The 23,246-nt window shown below is 36.2% G+C and overlaps 1 protein-coding gene across 3 annotated transcripts in view; it reads left to right on the top strand.

Annotated features, from left to right (window-relative positions):
- DIP2 (disco-interacting protein 2) overlaps positions 1-23,246 on the top strand; it is a 298,193-nt gene that overhangs the window by 7,053 nt on the left and 267,894 nt on the right. Inside the window, exons 1-4 of one of the 3 annotated variants that reach the window (XM_089099547.1) lie at positions 5,116-5,151; positions 12,794-14,333; positions 17,171-17,257; positions 21,905-22,003. In XM_089099547.1, coding sequence (XP_088955673.1) covers positions 12,827-14,333; positions 17,171-17,257; positions 21,905-22,003 — 1,693 coding nt within the window. In that variant the 5' untranslated portion in view covers positions 5,116-5,151; positions 12,794-12,826. The other 2 variants (XM_089099546.1, XM_089099548.1) reach the window with 2 other exon arrangements.

Below are 23,246 nucleotides of genomic sequence, written 5' to 3'. Positions count from 1 at the left end.
ACCTTACTTTCAGTTTAAAAAACTTGTTTTTTTTATTTAATTTCTGATCGTTTTTTAGTTAATGCAGCTTTTATTTTGGCTCGCCGTCATTGAATAAGTAAACAAAATTTGCATAAAAATTTTACTTTTCTTTTGCTAAATGGCTGTATCTAAATTTGGTTCTGACGTGATTTACAAATTAACTTACGTAACGAACCTCTATATTCGTATATTTTTCTTCTGGCAAAAAATACAAAGTTGCAGATTTTTGAAGATATGATCTTGAAACCTATGTAATAGGGTTTTCTGATACGCTGAATCTGACGGTGTGTTTTTCATTAAAATTTTTTCACTTTTAGGGGATTTTTCCCCCCTCTTTAAAAAATCAGGTCAATTTTCTCAGGCTCGTAGCCTTTAGTGAGTAATACTAAACTTAATAAAATTCATATATTTAGAATCAGCATTATAAGCCCATTCTTTTGATACAATTATTGACATCAAAGTTCCGTTTTTAAAAGTTTCGATTACTATTGAGCCGTATCGCTTGTTCTTTTTAATTGTTTTTTTTTATTACGTATATGTTATTACGTATATGATGGGGTTCTCCCCTTAGTCAATACCACGCTCTTTAAGTTAAAAGTTAAAAAAAATTTTAATTCACAAACCCCTGAATCACAAAGGCCGTTTAATTATAATAGATAGTTCTTTTGAAAGCACTAAAAAAAACTGTAGCGTAAAGAGCGAGGTATTGACTTGGGGTAGAACCCCCTCATATACGTAATAATTTCTTTTCATTTTAAGTTCTAATGTTGCTTCTTACTTTCAGTTGAAAAAACTTGTTTTTTAATTTAATTTCTGATCGTTTTTTAAATAATGCTTGGAAAACCGGCGCCCCCTTCATAGAAATGTCCCTTACCCCATAGAAACATCCTCCACGGAAAGATTCTCCCGAGTAACCCCCGCCTCCAGCCCCCCCCCCCCCCAGAAAAAATTCTTCCTGAAAATGTCTTCCCAATAACCAATACAATATGTAGCCTAAGCAATGGGCAAAGTTCATAACTTGCAGCTCTTCCCCTGGGAACTGTGGGGGATTAAGTCATCGTAAAAGACATATTTATTAGATTTTTGACTATGCTGAACAAAATGGCTATCTCAAAATTTTAATTGGGTGACAGAAAAAATGAGCGTGGGAGGGGGCCTAGTTGCCCTCCATTTTTTTGGTCACTTAAAAAAGGCAAAAGAACTTTTAATTTCCGTTCCAATGAGCCCTCCTACGAAATTATAGGACAACTGTGTCAATACAATTACCACTGAGAAAAAAAAAAAAAAAAAAAAACAAATAAACACGCACCCGTGATCTTTCTTCTGGAAAAAAATGCAAAATTCCACTTTTTTGTAGATAGGAGCTTGAAACCTCTACAGTAGAGTTCTCTGATACGTTGAATATGATGGTGTGATTTTCATTAAGGTTTTATAACTTTTAGGGGGTATTTCCCCCTTTTTCGAAAATCAGCCAAATTTTCTCAGGCGCGTAACTTTTGATGGGTAAGATTAAACTTGATGACACTTATTATATTTGAAATCAGAATTAAAATCTGATTCTTTTGATGTATCTCTATTGGTACCAAAATTCCGTTTTTTAGAGTTTCGGTTACCATTGAGCCGGGTCGCTCCTTACTTACAGTTCGTTACCACGAACTGTTTGATATCTCATTGTAATTGTTTGTTTGTTTAAATCTATGTATTTCAAGGTTATTTATTTAGTAAAAAAAGATATGTATTGTTTTCGTAAAACAATAGAAAAATACGACCTCATGAATCAATACAACCAGGCTTATTTCCTTTTTTTATCTTAATTGAAGCTCTGCTGCCCTCTAATCGCTTCCAACTGTTAAAATAGGCACTAGAATTTTCTATTTCCAACGGAATGAGCTCTCTGTCAAGTTTCTACGACCAGCCCTTCTATAGAAAGTGGCTGAGGAAAAATCCATGGAAGGGACGCTGCTCTCAACTCAGGCAGCCCTAACGCCACCAAAAATAGTAATAAAAATTACATGTTCTTATAATGTTTACATTTCGGCCTCCAAAACCCTCCTGTCTACGCTAGTGTTTCCTGATCCTGCATCTATGGACGAAGTCCAGAATTTATTCATCAAGTATCGTTTATCTAGATTTTTCCAAAAATGTCTGCAGACCATTTTTCCAGTATGGTAAAGCTGCGGAAGAAAAAAGATATTTTTGCCAAAAAAGCTTTTTATTTTATTTGTGATTAAGTACAGCATCCTATACTTTTTATTATTTTTTTTGAAGGGGTACAATTTGTTCCCTTTGGTCCTCAAAGTTATTTTTTCCAAACAAGTAATTAAGTTTTTTTCTTATTTGTAGTGAGTAATTGAAACCTGAGTAAATAATCCAAAGGATGTCAAATTATACATCTCGAGTGCAAAAATATGAACATAGCTCGAAGGAGGTATCTTTACCACTCTGTATTTATGATAGGGCTTTTGATGAATTATTTATTTTGATGTTTACTATGACTAGTCAAGGGGAAGATAATGACAAATTCATGTATTAATGGAATGTTTACATCAATTAGAGTTTGAATGTACTTTATAATGTGAGGTTGAAAGTTAGAGCTTTTAAGGAAGACTTGAAAACCTCATCTTGCAAGAAGTTAATCTATATCTTCTAATCAAAGCAGGGGTGGCATCCCTTGGGAACTCTCTTTGGAGGGTGTTAAGCCATCTGAGCCTGGAATATTGTTAACCACTCCTCCTCCATCCCATCCTTTTCAAAACTTGGGCTTTGGACACATCTCGTGAGCTTTCCTATTGTATCAGGTCATTCTTTATATTCTCTTCCCAGCGAGTTGGCGTCCACTTTCCACTACCTGATGTACATCTCAGAACAACACGTGAGCCGCACAGCCCCGCCACACCTGGCATAGTTTCTACCAACCTTGGCACAGTTTCTGCCACTTTTTTCGCGCGGTACCTCGCGTGTGTGATTACTAAAAATGGCTCCCTTTCCCTTGCAAGCCAGCCTTATGTTTGGCGTCTAGCCTTTTTACCACCTTGCAGGCAATTTAGTAGTACTATTTTAGGTATAGGATCTTTTTTTCCAACCGTAGAATTGCTCGATTTACCCAAGACACCTATTCCTTATATTTAAATGAACTTACTGAGTAGGGTCGAACCACCTTGTTTGAAATAATCGCATGTGGTACCTCATTGCCTTGTTTTATTCCTAAATTGAAAAATCGACTCCCCCCTGGCTACATCAGCGAATTCATTGAAGAAAGGACTGTTTTTGTGATTTGTAATTCTTACAGACAAGTTGACTCACCACATTTCCGGTCATGCTGAATACGTGATAAAGTCGCGTGTAAGCATATGCAATTTGTGAACACCTTAAATTGAGTGAATTAACTACCGAAACAGCTAAAATCATAATGTGTAAAGAATACATTTTAACAATACAGGCAGTTCCACAATCTACTTGTCGCTACTTAAGCCAGGTGGCGTCAGTTGGCGGCTCCAAGATTTCCCCCCTAGATTTTGAAAAATGCCTTCTGGGGAGTATTTTCATTGAAAAAGCATTTTTAGGTGTTTTTATTGGCAAAACTGAAGAAAACGACAAAGTGCCCCCCCCCCTCCCACAAAAATTAAAGAATGTCAGGGGGTGGACCAGAGGAGCTCGGGGTTGTGAACAAGTGTTGAGTGTTAGAGAAATGCCTGAAAAAAATATAAAACTAGCCAAGAGACAATCAACTAGAATTCAATGCGAAAAAAACACTTCAGTGAAGGATACTTCCAACAGACTTAAATCATGAAAGGAACAATTTAGTTTGACACTGGCCGGGATAGAATTTTGAACTCAGATAGAAAATATAGTGACCAAGATTAAAGCCCCCGAGGTTGATCTTAGAGCGGCCATGATAGCAAACTTAAGTACTAGGACGATGCAGTTACCGCAATTACTGGAGTTGTAATCGTATGAATGGATCAAGTCAGTTATGGTGCGATTTTTGTAGCAACAATTACACTAAGAGCAAGGTAAAAAAAAAATGTTGTGAAAACTGCGATGGGAGCATATATCGCCTGAAGGTGCCGATTCTTAGCAAGTATACTAGTTGATTGTGTATCTCCGCCATTTTCATCTGGTGGAGCTGAGCCACGTACATATGGAATTCTTTTTAGCTCTCCCAGACTTATTCTATTTCTTCCGGAAGGAATATTCTATTTCTTCCGATTCCTTAGTATTTTCGTGTGAATTCAGGTTTTCCTGGGTTATGATAAACTCGCCCCTTAAAAGAGACCGTCTGCATATATGGAGTAATCTTTTCGGGAATCAGAATATTGTCTCGATACTGATTGTAAGCAAATCCCATATTTTTGGTCCCGATTAATCTCTGCATCGTCAGTTAGTAGTTCTATTAACCATAGTTCTTGAAAAGAACAACACAAATATCTGTAGTCAACAATAAATCAGGTAGTCTGAAATATTCAATAGCCTATTGAGTCTGAAATGGCTAATAGCAAAAATAACTAGGTCATCAGCAAAAAAAATGAATATAGATATATATATATATATATATATATATATATATATATATATATATATATATATATATATATATATATATATATATATATATATATATATATATATATATATATATATATATATATATATATATATATATATATATATATATTCCCAAAACGTAACCATAAAAAGCTGCATTCCTTGAGACTACGTAATTGAACCCGTGAAATAACACGTTGGCTGAAATAAACTTCTATATTTAACCCGAGATTAGTGGGCGGTATGACTAACTTCCGCGAGTGTGCTATATATTAAAACAAAAGTCGAAGATTAACTATTTTGACAAGTATTGAGAAAACGCAGAAATATGTCTCACGGTACTCTGTGTCACTATTGTGTTGCAGAAGATTAACTTCTGCAAAATAATAGTTTTCATATACTCAAAAATAGAGGTGTGTTCTTAGTTGCGCTGTGAATTAAGTTCCGCCTCCAGAAATGTGTGGTCTTGATGCTGAAGCTGAATCTGACAGTCTTAGTTATCTGTCAACTATAGTGAAGACAGCTTAGTAGGTTTCGGATACTGTGTACAAAATGAGAACTCTTACGGGATAATTCGAAGAGAATGTTAGTTCGAAGGACCACAACTATCACTGCTAAGGTTTAGCCGAGGACCAAGTTCATAATTTTCAAAGCTAAATTTATTGTCACGAGGAGGCGGAATTATCAGTATCTCCTCAAGTGATAAATTACGGCAGAGTGATTTGAAAACCTAATGTTAAAAGCAGGCGATACTTTTCTGTCAAAATGGCTTGGTTCCTAATTGGTCTGTTTAGTCACACACTATAGTCCAGCTTATAATTTTATTGATTGGTTATGTTTATAGTCTTCAATGTAAGATTATCAAGAGTAATTGCAAAATTTTCGAAATTTCAGGGGTCAACTAATTTTTTCTTGCAGGAGGGATCTGATTTTTTTGGAAGAGGTGTACTGTAGGTCCAACTATCTGCGTTGTCTAACATATTCCTATTGGTAATCGGTTTACCCATTTCGTGAGACAATTGAATCATCCATTGAACACAAATGAATACGTCTAACATAGTTTGAGAGCAGTATATTAGCTTTATTGGCTTTATAATGTTTTTGCGACAGAATTTACTAACTGTTTTTGAATTGGCTGCCAAGTTTGAATTACGTGCAACAAAATTTCCTTCAACAAAAACTGTACAAAAAAAGGGTACTCTTGTCGGCTGAAAATAGACCTTAAGTTTTTTGGTGTTACAATTATACCGATTTTTTGTACAAAAAATGAAACACAACAACAAAAACAGTATATCAATTTTTCATTTATAATTTCATTATCAATCAATCAATCAATTTATTTCAATCAATAAAGTCAACAAAATACACTTCAATATAAACTTCCCCGTAACACTATGAAGTCTAAAAGCTCAGAACTTGTTGATTTGTTGAAGAAAATAATGCCTTAAAAGAAAAATGCTGATTGTTTATGATAAGTGCAAGGTTGTTTATCGACAATTTTTCATGCGTCGTTCAAATCGCACGGGAAATAAGCCGCAAGTAGGAGCGATCCCGAGGATCGTCCGTAAATTTCTTTCAAAGGAGCTTTAATCGTTTAAAGAAGAAAATTTTTGAAGACTTGCAGTAAATTATTGCTATAGCAAACGACGCAAATTTATCCGATTTTCTTGAATAAATAAAACCATTAAAGCATGTTTTCAGGGGGTTGTGTCCTTTTCCAAGGGAGAACGGGTTAAAAAAAAATATTTTGTCAGTGAAATTGTGTTTTCATTTAGAGTATTAGTTTTTGCCTTGTCAGGGGGACATCCTCATTATCTTCTCACGTGGGCACTCTTGAACTAATATATAGTAGCATTATGACAGTGTCAAGTTTTAATTGATGAATCAAGTGTATTTCCAGTTATTCGAAAAAAAATAAGGTAAACAACTTCACTTTTCTTTTACAATTGTCTCTCTGTGGTTGAATAATTTGAATTCTCGCGACTTTAGTGGCTAGATGTGCTAGCACAAATTTGAGCAATACTTTATTTATTGACATGCTTTTCCTTTCAACAACAGAAGAAAGAAAAATAGAGCAGTTTCTACTAATAGTCGTAATCAAAGCGACATTATGCGGTATTCCACAAGGTTTGCGGGCTTTTTTTTATTTTTTTTTCCCATAGTAGCAAAAAAAATAAACGGAGTAGAATTTGAACCAGAATCCGCCTTTCGTAAGGTTGAACGACATTTTGATCTAGGGAACCTTAATTATTGAAAAGAATATTTTTATGGATGTTTAAGCTAGCACGTAGCAAACAACTGCGTATTTCACTGTGATTTTTCGTTCTTAAACGTGGGGATTCAAGCCCGGAAACTCTTCAATATGTATTTTATGCTTTGACGGCATAGGTGCTGTCATTTATAGAAACATACTCTTGGTTCACAGCCCTAAGTTTTCAGCCAAGAACGGCTGTTTTTGCACCATCTGTCAAGATCCATCTGTCACCTAGCGCCCATTCCTGCTTTATGACGGGTCGACGCATGGGTTGAAATAATTCAACTCAGCCCTTAAAAATCTATTAGCAGAGACATTTGTTTTAAAACTTAAATGAAGGATTGAACCGGAAAATTAATTTTAGTTGTAATATGTACTCACATATCAATCATATACGATAAAAAGCATCCTAGTTAGCGGAATCAAATGAAGGGGACAGGGGGCATCGGTTTGGGCAAGATCTTTTGCCCCCACTTCCTTCTAGATCTTAAAATAATACTTTTTTTGGTATTTTCATTGAAAAAAGGCTTTGTCGGTATTTTACTTGAAAAATTGGACTTTCAAAATGCCCCCCCCTTTAGATTTTGAAAAACATATCCTCCCCAACATTTTCTTAAATTGACCCACTGATCCTGGTCACTATAAACCTTATCTGGGTGTTAAAGCAGCACACAAGAGGCTACCTTTCAACGTTTTGTGGTAGGCCTAATAGTGCAGAGTTAGGGCTCTTCTAAAAAAAAACTAAAAGAAAACAAAAGTAGAACCAGTGGATCTCTTATTTTACCACCCTTTTCAATATAGTAATTGTTTCCATGGCAATGCACCCCTCCCCACCCGTTATGGTCAAAGATATAGCATTAGGAGTTTATAAAAAACTATAAGAAACAACTAAAACAATTAATTTTTAATATGAGGCTTGTTTCTATTAGTTATATTGCCATGTTATCTTCCATTGCTATCCACTTTTTAAAATCCTTTTCAAATTTATATTTTGGTAAATATTGCATTCAATCTCAGACAGGGCTGCCACCTGTAGCACGAAAGCGCTATTTTTGCACTATTTATTCATGTGTAGCACTGTAGCACGTGCTACATTGAATGTAGTTATTTAGCACTTTTTCTCTTATATGACCAAATTGAAAATATAGACATATAAAATGCAATTACATAATGTGACTCGCATTAAAATATGTGTCAGAAGATTTTTTATGCATGACAATAATCTAAATACGGGATATGCGTGTGCGTGTACATTTTCCCATTCTGCGCTCTGATAAGCTTCTTTTTTCCTTTTCATTAAAAAAGATTAAAAGATCGACTTAAGAACTAATATATGTACACTTATACGACCCTTGCGCGTGTCGTAGCGCAAGCCACGACGCGTACAAAAAAAATCGACTGTAGCACTGAAAATCGCCGTGTACCACACAAATTTGGGCAATAGTAGCACTTTAGGAACTGACCGTGGGGGCAACTCTGATGACAGATGAAGATAAGAGTTGACGGGAAGGCGTCATAACGTCGAACTGTCTGGAGCAGTACAAAATCCGTCATAATATCGACAAAAAAATTCGTCAGATTCTCGAACTGTCATAACATCGAAAATTTTAAAACTTTAGTTTTTCGGGGTTAAGGGAGAAAAGGTACCTAGGTTAGGTTACATATTTAATATATGCTATGCTTTACCTCCACCCCCCCTGACTTGCAAATGTATAGCCGAAGTTTGTTTCTAAACTATTATATACTTATTACTATTATATAAACTTATAAGTGCGTTTTCAGGATTACTACTATTATATTGGAACAGGAGCATAGAATAAAAAATCTAACGGTACAACATTTATTTGATTAACACGTTTCCTTCAGAAGAGCCGTAACTGAGCACTGTAAACGGTTTTGCTCAATCCATTTTTTTTGTTTCTGCGTTTTAGGGGATATGTGGGACCGATTTGGTGTCGGTTTCTACTGTCTGTCATCGGTGAACTGTTTTGGGTCAGGAAAAAAAAAATAAACGGACCCGTGTGTACTAAGGAATCTACAAGGAGCATCTTTTTGCTTGTAGAGTGGTGCTATTTACTGCGAAGCTGATCTTGCAGAAAATGTAGTTAGATTAAATATCATAGAATACTGGTATATTGTTTAATCTCTTTTTTTGAAGTAAAAATTCCATATATCCGTTACTCCTTGGGTCAAGTTTTGCCTGTGATTGAATCCCCCCCAGGGGGGGGGGGTACTCTTTTTTTTTAATTTTTGACCTAGGTTTCTTTGTGATGGGTGTTTAAACCCAGCCTAAGACAATAAAATAAGCAACTTGAATTTGTTAAACGCGAACACTTGACGTTTTTACTAAGTTTTATTGATCGCTTGGAGTAAAAACAGTATAGAAGTAAAGCAATAAATGGCGAGCACTTCTCATTTAATAACCAAACATACAATTATTGCGGAGGCAAGAATGCATCGACTCCGATGTCATTCCATATTCAGTGAAATTGTAGCCGAAAGCCTTGTTTTCGCTTTCCTTCTTTTTATTTTGAAAGCATTGAGTATAAAATTCATCATCTACTATTACTTTCCGGCGGCAAGGCGAATAATCCTAATCGGTGAAGCAAAATGGTGGGGATTTTCGAAAGTGTGCTAAATGAGTATACACTGGTCTCATGTTCACTGTATCTTACTGTAATTAATTGCAATTAATTGTGGAAGTTTTCATGGGGGAAGGGACATTGCTATGAAGGGTACGCCAGATTTTCCAGCATTATTTAAAAAACGATCAGAAATTAAATAAAAAAAACAACAAGTTTTCAACTGAAAAACTTTTCAACATCAAATCTTAAAACGAACAGAAACTATTACGTATATGATTGGGTTCGTCCCCTAGTCAACATCTCGCTCTTTACGCTATTTTTTTTTTTAGTACTTTCATAAGAGGTATTTATTCTAATTAACGGCCTTAGTGATTAAGGGGCCATTTTTAAAGAATTGAAAAAAAATCGAACTTTAGCGTAGTGAGGTATTGACTAGGGGGGGGGCGAACCCCCCAAATATACGTAATAAAAATATATGAATATAGAAGTTCGTTACGTAAGTTAGTTCGTAAGTTACGTGTATTTATTACTAATAAAAACGTTCGTAAATAAAATTTAAGAACTTTTGAGAAAGCCATTTAGCCAAAAACGAGTAAAATTAATATGCAAATTTCGTTTTAATTATTCATGTACGGTGAGCCGAAATCAAAACCTGCATTAATTTAAAAACGCTCGGAAATTAAATAAAAAAAGCTATTTTAAAGTTTTTTTTTAACTGTAAGTAAGGAGCGGCATTAAAACTTAAAACGAATAGAAATTATTCCGTATATAAAAGGGACTGTCCCCTCCTCAGTGCCTCGCTCTTTACGCTAAAGTCTTTTATTGTTTTATAAAGTAAAGTTGTGAGACAGAGTCGAACTTTAGCGTAAAGAGCTAGTCGTTGAGGAGGGGACAGTCCCTTTCATATACGGAATAATTTCTGTTCGTTTTAAGTTTTAATGTCGCTCCTTACTTTCAGTTAAAAAAAAACTTGCTTTTTTATATATAATCTATCTAAGAAAGAACGCATTGCAGCTCATTGAGCTTTGAAGCACAATAAGCAAATAACTAATTGAATATGTTTCAATAAGCGCTTTTGAACGCAACTCAGTAATTGTTGTTGCCCATTGAACGCCAAAAATTGCAAAAATCAATTGTAATAATCATTTTGAATGTAGAGTTTATCGTGTCCATTGTGTAGTTAGATATATCTCGTCCTCATTTCGACCCAGCTGGTTCTTGTTTATCAAATTTTTATCATTTATTCTATTCAATGTATTACTTATGTTAAAGGTACAATCGGAACTAAGAGGTTGTCAATTTTAAAGATGGCTAAAATATAAAGATTCAGACTAAGAAACTGACACATGAAAAATATACTTCTTCTCTGCCATGTGCATTTCGACAAGAAGCTGTCATTGATAAAAATAAGCATGTACTTTTCAAAATTAGATTGAAAATAATTAGCTTTTAAGGATACTGATGCCAAATGTCATGGCTTTTTGAACCAACAGTAATTTATAGCCTTTTTGAAAATTGTATTCAAATGACGGGGTTTTATAGACATGGGAGAAACTTAAAGATTATTCTCAGAGAGAATCCTTTGGGTCTTTGACACCCAAGATTTGAGTGCTTTAGTACAAGTATGCTTAGATTTGATGCTTCTAATGTTGCCGAAAAAATATTTATTTCGCAAATTTTTTGTTGTTGTTTAAAAGTCTCACAAAGATATTGAAAGAGGGGTAGATACGTTCATTGAGGTAAAATTTGAAGTACGTAAATTGCATGCGTGTGGCTTGGGGGTAAGGGTGGACAATATCCCCTGAAAAGCTCATTGCCGCTCTTGAAAACCCTCAAAGGCGTGTGTGAAGCTGAGCTTTGACAGATGAAAACAAACTTGCCCTTTTCGAAGTTTCAACTCCTTCAATACGAAGTGCCCTGGTATGGAACCCCCCCCCCCAAAAAAAAAAATACATTGTGCCAACATCGTTCTTTACTTAGGCAGCGCTATTGCGCTGCCTATGATATTCCTTTTCCATTTTTTACTGCATGACAATTCTCTTAAATACAGGACCAAACCCCTAACACCCCTAAAATTAAAGTTGTTTTAATCCTAATGGATTAAAATAATAACCCATTAAGGTTTACGGTTATTCTCTTTCTTTTTCTAAGAACTGAGATTTTATTCAAAAAACAGTTAATGAGTGGTGAGTCGGTGACACCAATCTGGCATTTGCCATTAAGAGGTGTGGATATTGGATTCTAGGTGTTTATCCCCCCCCCTAAAAAATTACCCCCCACGGGAAATACCCCCGCGGAAAACAGATCCTAGACGAAAGGAAATTATTTCCAACAATTTAATCCCCAATTGAAATTTCCCTCAGGCACTCCTCCCCCCCCCCTGCAGAAAACCCCTACTAAAAATAACTGTATGTTTTCCAATAACAAATACTATCTGTGAATTAAAGTAATTAAAATTAAAGCAATGGACAGATTACAAAACTTAAAAAAGGCACTTAAAATTCTACAGTGGGGTTCTCTGATTATTTCGTAGTTTGGGAGGCAGGGAAATACCTCTAAGGGTGCATTTAATGCCAAAACGTCCCAGCTCTCATTTTAGATAAATACAGAATTAGTTCTAAGGGAGAGACGAGGGGAGAATGGATACATAATCCCCAGGGCCGTAACCAGGATTTTTGTTTGGGGGGGGGGGGGGGTACAGAAGAAACTGTAAAAAGCATATAAAAAATTTGTAATTGATATTTACCCCCTTATGATTTCTGGAAATATATTTAGTCTACGCTGTTAATATGAAAGTAAAAAGTAACATCAAACACAAATGAACAGAATTCATTCCGTATTGGAGGGGGACTGCCCCTTCATTATCCACACCTCTACCTCATGGTCGCATACATTTCAAAGGGTACTAATTAGATCAGCAATTGAGAGTTCAAGTCCTTTTTTTCCAAGCCGAAATGATTGGAGACTGGCCAGCCGGGGGAGGGGGGTCTTTTCCGAGGGATGATTTTTCGATGGGGGTTTTGGGGGATATTTTCTGATGGGGTAAACGCCGGCCACTGGATATTGTAATGTAAATTAGATATGTAATGACTAACCAAAAATCAACGCTATGAACAATTTTTTTTAATTGTTAAGATCTTTTGATGTTTCTAGAAAGGAAGAATCAGTTATAAGTTAACTATGCATAGTTTGTCCATTTTTAACTCATTATTCAAGTTCCCTGTTTTTTTTATTTTGTTTTTTTCGTCAGATACTCTTGTCCAATGTTTATCGGCTGTGCACTAGAGGCGTTTCCTGACCAATTAGTGGTCCACATTTTCTTTTTGATTAAGCTCGAGGATTTGGTTTTTAGGCCGACACCTTAGCAGCGACAGTTTTTTTTTATCAGTCATAATTGTGAGTCTGGTGTGATGTTTTAAAAATGATTGGTGGACGAAGAACTTGTTCGCATGGGGATAGTGTACCCAATACTGGTGACGAATATCATCTGCCTCGTGTTCGTTTGTCAAGTCCTATTCGACAAGGGAATTTAGTCAATTACAATGAATGGCTTCAGTCCAAAAGTAATGTTGAGTCTCAGGATCAAAAATCATATTTTACTCCTGACCGGTTTTTGCCAAAATCGGCCCATTTCGATGTTGTGACTTCACACGGACTGCGCAAACCCAATTCTTGTCACAAACCATTAAGAGCAGCCAAAAGCTTAGACGCTGTTTGTAACGTGAAGGTAGATTTTTCTTCTGGACGTTTCCTTATACCATTAAATGATTCAATTGAGGATTTTAAAAGGCCACGGAGTGCCAGTGGTAGCTTAAGTCGCCGTGACAAATTGACAGAACAGAAAAATGATTCTTTGAAAAAATTGACTCGGGCCACCTCAGTTATTTTGACGCTACCAAATAGATTTTCATTTTCTAGTCTATTCAAAGGAGATTTTAGTTTGAGTTCTAGAACAAATAAAACAAACAAGCCTTGTGTTACGGAAATATTCAGTGAAAATAAAAATTTGCCGAAAGTTTATAGAGTTCTCGGCGAACTACCAAGTGTAGTACACGCAAAGGATGTAAGTGGTCCAGAAAAAAGACCAACATCTAGAGGATCACCAGACGGTGCAGCTTTCCCAGGAGAATTTAAGGAAGAAAATGATAGACTTAGCAGTGACTTTGATGATGATCATCAGTCAGATTGTGAAGGTCTCAAGATAAAATATAATTCTTCTGTATATCTTGATCGATGGGAAGAGCTCGCTACTCTTCAAAATGTGAACAAAGACAAGGAAGCATATCAAGTTGTGATAAAACGACCTAGATTAACACCACCTACTGTGTTCGATCCCCTTCTTTTTATACCTCCGACGAGAAGAGCAAATAGGGAATATCAGAAAAGAAAGACATCAAATGATTCTAGTTTAACTTCCCAAGATAGAAGCAGCACTTGTACATCGGGGATTGGGAACGATTGTGGAACTGGATCCCGTGGAAATAGGAGCTTTCAAGATTGGGACGAAGAAGGAGAATATATGGACATTAATATAGAAAGTGACGATAGCTTTTATGAAATTAGTGATAGTGCTAGTGATTTCGAAGATGTCTCAGAGAACACAGAAACAACTGTCGCAATGACCGTTGAAAGAGCAACACCAAATGAAGGGAAATTTGGGGCGGCATGTTTTATTTTCGAAACACTCGAACGAGAGAGCAATAAAAATAAAAAAAGACGCCAGAAACTTAGTTGGCGCCGTGTAGATCCTGAAGTGGTCACAAATACGAATTTAAGTGTTAATCATGGGAGTAAGCCTGGCTGGAGAAGACCCGCTAAGTTTAGTCAAATGATTTTGGATAATAATAGTGCTCCGAGTTCTCCTTGTTTATATGGCAGTGAAAGGAGGTCTGCTCAACTGTCGCAATTGCTTCTTCAAAATCAGTCATGTAAGTTTGCTCGCTTTGTATTGGATTATAAGCTGTGGATAAAATGTTTTAATGGTTCTTTGGCTATTTTTTATGGTTCTTTATCCCTAGACTTCTTGGCTTTATTATGAATTTCTTTACCTCCACAGTTGAATATGCCTAGGTGCGTTACATTAGTGTTTTGAAATGGAGCATTCTCACAACTTTTTTTTAAAGCAAAAGTTCATTAGTGGGAATCTATAACATGAAGAGAATTTAAAATTAACCACTTTCAAATTACTTTTTATTATCGCATTAATTTTCCACAAATCTTTGCAAACTCACGGTAATTTCGTCTTTTACCAAATGCTTGAAGTGCATTTCGCTTGCAATACCCTGGTCAAGGGGAAGCGTTTTGACATTCCTCCGTAAACGGTATGAAAAACGTTCATTTACAGTTTTACAGTCATATTTTGGTTTTTGAAAAAGGGAGAAAGAAAGGTAGGTTTTTTCCCATAAACTATGTTTTACTTCCTTTTGTGAATTCTGTATTTTTTTTTTTTTTTTTTCTGTATCTTTTTGTCTGTATTTTTTCTGTGTCTTCTTCTGTATTTTTTTTTTCGAAAAAGTTTAAATAGCCAGATGAAAAGGAGATGTCCTTTTAATTTGGCCCTGCACATTCTGTTCTTGGTAAATACTTCTTCTTATAGACTGGCAATAACGAGTTTTAGCCCTTTTTCTCAAAAGTGGAACCCTGGGTCGAATACTGTTGTGAGGTTTTGAGTTATCTCGAACTTAGCTGTTGTTGGGCCCTGCTACCCGTTGTTCTTATCTGCTTTGTTTGTGGAGAAAACAAAGTAGAATAAGCCAAATATAGGATATAAAGTATCGAATTAATATGAAAAATATGTATAATTTTGTAGAAACTCACAGCTCGTAGCGAGAAATTAGTATGGAAGAATCGAACCTTCATTTGGAACTCACTGTCAAGTTCTAGCAATTAAAAATTACTAATTTTGAAATCCAGTTGATGAAATTTTACGTCCTTAAAGATATTTCTGCAACACTCTTTCGTTTATATAAGAAAAATGTTGAATTTCTGCAACTATAGAATTGTTCGCCGCCTGTAAATATCTGTCTTTTTGCAGTTTTTTTCTTATTATAAGAATATATGTTTTCCAAAGAAATTGCCTACGGATTGTTTTGGGTATCCGGCTGACTGACCGTATTTCAAACAGTAGGCTGTACGAAAAGTACGGTTCAATCCCGCTTTCTAGGGCTATAATGAAACAAAGATTGAGATGGCTAGGGGACGTTATGTGGCTAAAGTATGACAAATTATCGAGGAGTGTCCTTTCCGGCCAATCGTCTAGGGCTAACCCGAAAGCTGGTCCTCCGCGGTGGGGGTGGAAGAATGTCGTTAAGAAAGATTCAAGGGACGTAAAAACTCCTTGGGAGGAGGTAAAGAGGGATGCTTCTTATTATAAGAATATATGTTTTCCAAAGAAATTGCCTACGGATTGTTTTGGGTATCCGGCTGACTGACCGTATTTCAAACAGTAGGCTGTACGAAATGTGGATAAATCCCGCTTTCTAGGGCTATAATGAGAGAATGATTGAGATGGCTAGGGCACGTTCTGCGGATGAAGGATGACAGATTGTCGAAGATTGTCCTTTTAAGCCAACCATCTAGGGCTAAACGGAAAGCAGGTCGTCCGTGGTTGGGGTGGGAGAATGTTATAAGGAATGATTGAAATGATATAGGAACTTCCTGGGAGTGTGTAAAGAGGGAGAGTTTGAATAGATTGGGATCGAGGAGGAGCGTACGTAGCTGTGTTGGCCTCAGGCGGCTTGGTGCTGCGATGAGTTGTTGTTAGTAGTAGTAGTAGCTGTTTTTTCTGAAAACTAAACAGGGAGGGAGGGGATTCTAAGTAAACTCTTATGACCCTCGTCTGAGGTGGGAGGACGTCATAAAGAAAGATTTAAAGGAAATGGGAACTTCGTTGTCGGGTGTAAAGAGGGAGGCTTTGAATAGATTGGGATGGAGGAGGAGCGTGCGTAGCTGTGTTGGCCTCAGGCGGCTTGGTGCTGCGGTGAGTTGTTAGTAGTAGTAGTCTTATGATGAATTGTAACTTTCTTACTAGTTGTGAAAGTGTATTTGAAACATTAGCAAGCGTAAGTAGATCTCGAGAAATCAGAAACCCAACCTCCAATTGGTTATCCGATACGGACCAATAGCCATTTCACCTGACTGCTCAAATAATATCAAGGAACACCCATCCACACAAAATTATGTTCATTGCTAGGAAGTGTTCCCATGAGGGGACCTGCCAGTAAGGGGGTATTACCCTCTTCTACCGAAGTTTATCTTTATATTCACTTTTTAGGATTTATCTAGGAAGTAGGAGGGGGTAATTTCCTCCATACCCATCGCCATCCCTGTAACTTAGATTTTGTATACCCGAGGCGTATGAGTCTGCCGGTTATGAGCATCTGCTTAACAAAATCAGATTTTCCATTTGATTGGTCGTGCGATTCTAGAAAAGTTATGCTTCACGAATTTATTGATGTTCTTTTTGCATTTTAAGTTGTTTTCCTGAAAAATTGCCTGGCCCTTGGACTTGTCTTAGGTGGACTCACCCCTTACTTACTTAATAATTTATTCCCAGCAATGATATTTTTCTACAAAATTGCATTTCGTTGAAAGTGATTTGAGAACTTTTTTCATCAAGAATTCATTCAAGAAATGTCAAAATTTAAGATTGTCTATGCTGTCATGCGTTTAATACGTCTACATTGTGGAACAACTGTGATTTAACGCTCGCTATTTAGTTCAAACTTTTAATTGGATGTTTTTGAATTTTTTTTTTTGCTTTTAGGTGATATTACTCAAAAAGGATATGAGAAGAAGCGTGCAAAACTATTAGCCAATTACATACCATACGAAGAGAAGACTGTGTTACCAGGTGATTTTCTTATTTATACTTGGATCTGTTTTTAAATCTAGAAACAGATTTAAGTTTATCTAGATTTATACTTAAATCTGTATCTAAAGCTTTCGCATAATTTTCTGACGGAACTGTCTTGAATACTTTTTTTTATCTAAGGGCGATTGCGGGGATTGAAGAAAAACGAAAAGCTGTAAGATTTATTTATATTTTGAGATTCTCACGCATTGCCGATGTCCAGAATATCTCAATGGCCAGGAGCTAGGTTTACAGGTGGCAGATTAAAATATTGTTATATAATTGGTAAGTGACCGTAGTTCTCAACCAATCACTTATCTGGAAACAATCACACGATGTTATACAACGGATACCTGAAGCGACTGCTTCTCATTAAGACAGTCACTAGGTTTCTGATAGCGATTAAATAAAAACAAAAAGTTTTTTTAACTGAAAGTAAGGAGCGACGAAAGGGGCTGCCCCCTCCTCAACTCCTCGCTATTTACGCTAAAAGTTGACTCTGTCTCACAACTTTGTTTTTTTAAACAATAAAAAACTTTAGCATAAAGAGCGAGGGGTTGAGGAGGGGTCAGCCCCTTTCATATACGGAGTAATTTCTGTTCGTTTTAAGTTTTAATGTTGCTCCTTACTTTCAGTTAAAAAAATTTGTTTTTTTATTTAATTTCTGAACGATTTTGAGTTAATGCATCGTAACGTACAAATTAACTTACGTAACAAACTTCTATATTCGTATATTTTTATTACGTATATTAGGGGGGTTCGCCTCCCTAGTCAATACCTCACTTTACGCTAAGTTCGAATTTTGTTTTAATTCTTTAAGAATATCCCCTTAACCACAAAGACCGTTAATTAGAATAAATAGCTCTGATGAAAGTACAAAAAAACTTCAGCGTAAAGAGTGAGGTAATGAGTAGGGGGCGAACCCAATCATATACGTATTAATTTCTATTCGTTTTAAATTTTGATGTTGCTCCTTACTATCAGTTGAATTTTGTTATGATTTAATTTCTGATCTTTTTTTAAATAATACTGGGAAATCCGGCGCCCCCTTCATAGTAATGTCCCTTCCCCCATGAAAACTTCCTACATGGAAAGATCCTCCCACGTAACACCCGACACACCCCCAACTACCAAAAAGATCCCCCTGAAAACTTCTGTATACTTCTCAATTACCAATACTATATGTAAACATTGGGCAAAGCTCATAACTTGCAAACCTTCCCCGGGGACTGTGGGGGATTAAGTCAACCTCAAAGAAATAGCTATTGTAATTTTCGACGATGCTAAACAAAATGGCTATCTCAAAATTTTGATCGGGTGACTTTGGGAAAATAATGAGCTTGGGAGGGGGCCTAGCTGCCCTCCATTTTTTTGTCACTTAAAAAGGGCACTAAAACTTTTAATTTCCATTTGAAAGAGCCGTCCCGCGATATTCTAGGACCACTGGTTCGATACGATCACCCCTGGGAGAAAAAAAAACAAAAAACAAACAAACAAATAAACACGCATCCGTGATCTTTCTTCTGGCAAAAAATACAAAATTCCACATTTTTGCAGATAGGAGCTTGAAACTTCTATATCAGGGTTCTCTGATGCGCTGAATCTGATGGTGTGATTTTCATTAAAGTTCTATGACTTTTAGGGGGCTTTTCCCCCTTTTTTCGAAAATAAGGCAAATTTTCTCAGGCGCGTAATTTTTGATGGGTGAGACTAAACTTGATGAAACTTATTTGAAACTATATTTGAAATCAGTACAAAAATCTGATTCTTTTGATGTATCTATTGGTATCAAAATTCGGTTATTTAGAGTTTCGGTTACTATTTACCCCGGGTCGCTCCTTACTTACAGTTCGTTATCATGAACTGTTTGATATTGTTTACAATTGCGCTTATGCTGTTGTGTTTCTTTTAAGCATGAAGACAAGTGAGTAGTTCTCATTTTAGAGATTGCATACAGTCAGTAGGTTTCATTCAAAGGTGAAGAATTGATAAGTAGTTTGTTGAATATTCCCCGATTTGTCTCGCTTGTGGGGGATAGATTTGAAACTTTAAGAGTTTTTTGCGGGGGGGATGTAAGTGTTTTTTATTCGTGTGAATGTCAGATAAAGAATCTAATCTCTACTTTTGTGAGAAACAAGAAACGAGAATTTTATTTTTAGTCGAGAGTCAAGGTTTAGAAGGATCATTAAAAACTACTGATGAAAGAAAATGAGTGGGCTCATGTTGTGGCATAACTGATTTGATAATAGTAACACGCTGGGTGATAATTTGCTAAAATGCTCAGAGGCTGTCTTAGATTTGACTTAAAAACTTGTATCATTTTCATATTGCAAGCAATAAAATCCTGAAACGCCAATTCACCCAATCGGATGATTTGGAGTACAAGAAATTCAGATTTTTCTGAAAAGCTCTCAGCTGTCATTTCGAGTATATGGTTCTTTTTCTTTTGGAATGTTTGGATAGCCACTTTTTCAATAAAAAAAACAACAAACAAACAAAAAATGAAGATTGTCAGTAGGCTACTGTGAGTAAAGTTTATTAAAAAAGAGGAGTTTGATCTGTTTTTGACATTTTAATTGAATTGTCAATTTAACTAGTTAAAGATCAAAAGATAATATCTTTTGAAATTAAATAAATAAATAATACATTGTGCCCGTATCGCCCTTTACTTAGGCAGCGCTATTGCCCTGCCTATGATCACTTCCTTTGTCCGGTTATAATTTCCTAAATTAGGGGAACGGCTTGAGTGCACACTTAAGTAATTAACAAATACATTTCACTACAATTTTTTTTTTAGGTTGGTGTAATCCTAATGTTGAAACTTGTCTAGCCTTGGGGCTAATACACCGAGTTTGTTCTTATAAGTTTATTTCAAAAATTTGACAAGGTTGACACAATTTTGACATCAAATTTTAGGTAGTATTGTTTCTTAAAAACCATCATTGAAGCCGGTCATCCCTTGGTGTTAATTCTGACGACTCATTCGCTATGATTAGATTCTAGGCTCATTTGCCTTGGTGACTTACGCTGACCTTCCAGATGAACCCACGGAAGTTAATCGAAACCATATCCACCGCCTCTTTAATTTAGTAGAAGGAGAATTGCATTATATTCATCAATACTTAAATGCTTGCTGTTTGACGGATGAGGTTTATCTATCACTTATGACGTGAATTGTGATTTAAACAGTTGACTCATTAGATAGTGGGGAGGAGGGTGGGATTCAGTGATGAATCGGGTTATTTTATTCTTGTTTTTTTTTGAACATTGAAAACCAATAATGATGCATATTAAGTGGCTGTTCATAATATTTGTCAGTGATCTTGGGTTTTAGGTGTGGAATATTATCATCATAGATTTATTTTCAATTTCCATCCTATTATGGGTTACTGTAAGGAAGATTGGAAAGGTTAAACTATGGGCTTTGACTCCAATGCCGCCAGGTCTTAACGCTTATTTTTACTCCTTAAACTTTGCTAGAAATGAACGAATGTTTAATTTATTTACATGTTTGCTTCTTATCGTAATGTTCAACAACATATTACTTTGGAGATTAGCTGCAAGTTTAGAAATTAAAATTTCCTGGGTGGAGGAGGGCTCATTGGACTTTTTTTTATCCACATCAAGAGTTACGGTTGGAGACAAAGCCCCTTTACACCTTTTGACGCTAGTGATCCCCCTCCACTTTGTAAATTTGGTTAGTACCAAGCACCTACGCAGAGAAGTGTTTCGCCCTTCCCCGAATCACGGGATTTGCCCTATAATTTAGTATATTCTAGATATGTTTCATTTATTTCTGCGACTTCCAAATGAATTCCAGAAAATATGCCTAGTTTTTTGATAATTGTTCCATCTTGAGAGCGCCGTGATGGGAAGGGTGGGTAATCCTTTCCTACATTCATGCCTTAGTTCAAGAAAAGGCTATTGACCGGCTTGAGCAACTACATGCCTGGCCTAAGTATAATTTATTATAATTTTGATGTGGTAATCACGCATTGTGCGTGATAATGTTTTTATTGGATATTGCTTCAAAAGTCACTTATAACCGGGGATCTCCAATGTGGCATATGGGAAAGCACTTTAAAACCTTGGATTATACTCTAATGAGACCTTCGTTTGACATCAGATGATTTTTTTTGGGGGGGGGGGGCTCGTGCGTAAAAAGGGTCTAATGTATTATTTGCCCTCATGTTCTAAGTTTTAGTCCTTCTATCGTGTTTTCTCTAAATTAATCTGTGGAATAGGGAGTTGTCAGATGGATTTTCAGATACCTATATTATTGGAAAGCCAGACAGCCAGAAATTAGGTACTCGTTTCGGTACACGTGGCCCCGAAAATGGAAACACAATCACGAGCTGTCAAATACAAAACACTTAGGCGGTGTTTTTAATAGCAAAAGCTATTATATTTTGTGAGAATTTTCACAATGAAATACAAGAAGTAGACTCAGCTAATAGGTCAACTCACTTTCACTGTGATCGATTGAAAAAAATTTGCCAAAATATATTAAAATCTCAAACGTAAAGGGTGATATTAGAAACTAAGATAAGATTAAGAAAAGATAAAACGATTAAAAGATTAAGATCAAGAAATATATACCTGTATTATTAATGGCACAATATTCAATTAAACATCATTCTTTTTCAGAATTACCCAAGACGGTGTCCGCAAATCAAAACACATCATCAAAAGAAAGGAAAAGAACCAACAGAAGAGTGACTCGAAATGAGAGTCGATATCATTCTGGTAAGCTCATTTACATTATGTAATTTAAACACTTCTTTAAATTTAGAAAGACTTATTTAAAAATACTTGCGAATGCATAAATTTTGCTTAATAGACAATGTTTTGGAGCTTGAAGCAAGACTGTCTACTTAAAGAGGTGAATCGTTTTTGAGTAACAATCTCCCCCAACCCTTCTTTACTGCAATGTTTTTTGAAGGAAAAAGATCCACTGAAACTGGCTTTATGCTTGGGCAATCGGAATTTGAAAGTAATTCGATTCTTCTTCCAGTAGTTATTAGAATCCGGAATATTCTTTCCAGATTTGACCAGTTCTGACTGCAGGGAATAGCTTATAGCCTACGTGCGTTGAGACGGGATATGCGGTAGCTGGACCATTTACCAAAACCTGTTGCGTCTCTTCAGACCAACGCTTAGCTGGGTTAAATTTTGCAGCAAACAAGAGAAGAAATTGTTCTTTGTTTGATTCAAGGGATTATACGATATATACCTCTGTTTCCACTCTTGAGCTGGTAGACTTGTGTGTCAGTAAAGTCGCATGTTGTTGCGTTATTATGAAGCCTTTCAATGTCGTGTTCTTACAAATGAATTAGAATAGCACTGAATTACCCCATGATTATGAAAAAATAAGGAAGTCTGTTAATTTTTTTTTTGGCTTTAGATTTAACCAAATGTAGGCATATTCTTTGAAATTCAGTTCGTTTTTGCTATTCTTTGGTGGCTTTTCCTTTATGTCGGGAAGGGCCGTATCCAGGATTTTTGTTCAGGGGGGGGGGTTTACTAATTTTTGACTTTTTTGGGGGGGGTTTACTAATTTTTGACTCAGTTTTCGACTAAATTACTGATTTTTACCTAGGTTTTACTAATTTTCGAGTCGGTCAAAAATTTCGGGGGGGGGGTTCAAACCGGGTAACCCCCCCCCCCCTGGATACGGCCTTGATGTCGGGCAACCGCCTAGGGCCAAACAAAAAGCAAATCGCCCCGGACAGGGTTGGAGGATATCGTAAGGATAGATTTAAGGGGAATGGAAACTTCTAGGGAGGATGTAAAGAGGGAGGCTTTGAGTAGATTGGGATGGAGGTGGAGCATGCTTAGCGGTGTTGGCCTCAGGTGTCTTGCTGCTGCACTGAGTTGTTAATAGTAGTAGTTGTAGTAGTATTTATGGCTTTTGATCCCCTCTTTTCCTTAATATCTTTTATTAATGCGGTAAGTTCAAAACTGTATACTTCAAACGTTTGGGTCAGCT

Source organism: Artemia sp. Qi Xiang Cuo, chromosome 13 (assembly GCF_049724085.1).
Source record: "Artemia sp. Qi Xiang Cuo chromosome 13, ASM4972408v1, whole genome shotgun sequence".
NCBI lineage: Eukaryota > Metazoa > Arthropoda > Branchiopoda > Anostraca > Artemiidae > Artemia > Artemia sp. Qi Xiang Cuo.
This window is presented reverse-complemented; position numbering and strand designations above follow the sequence as displayed.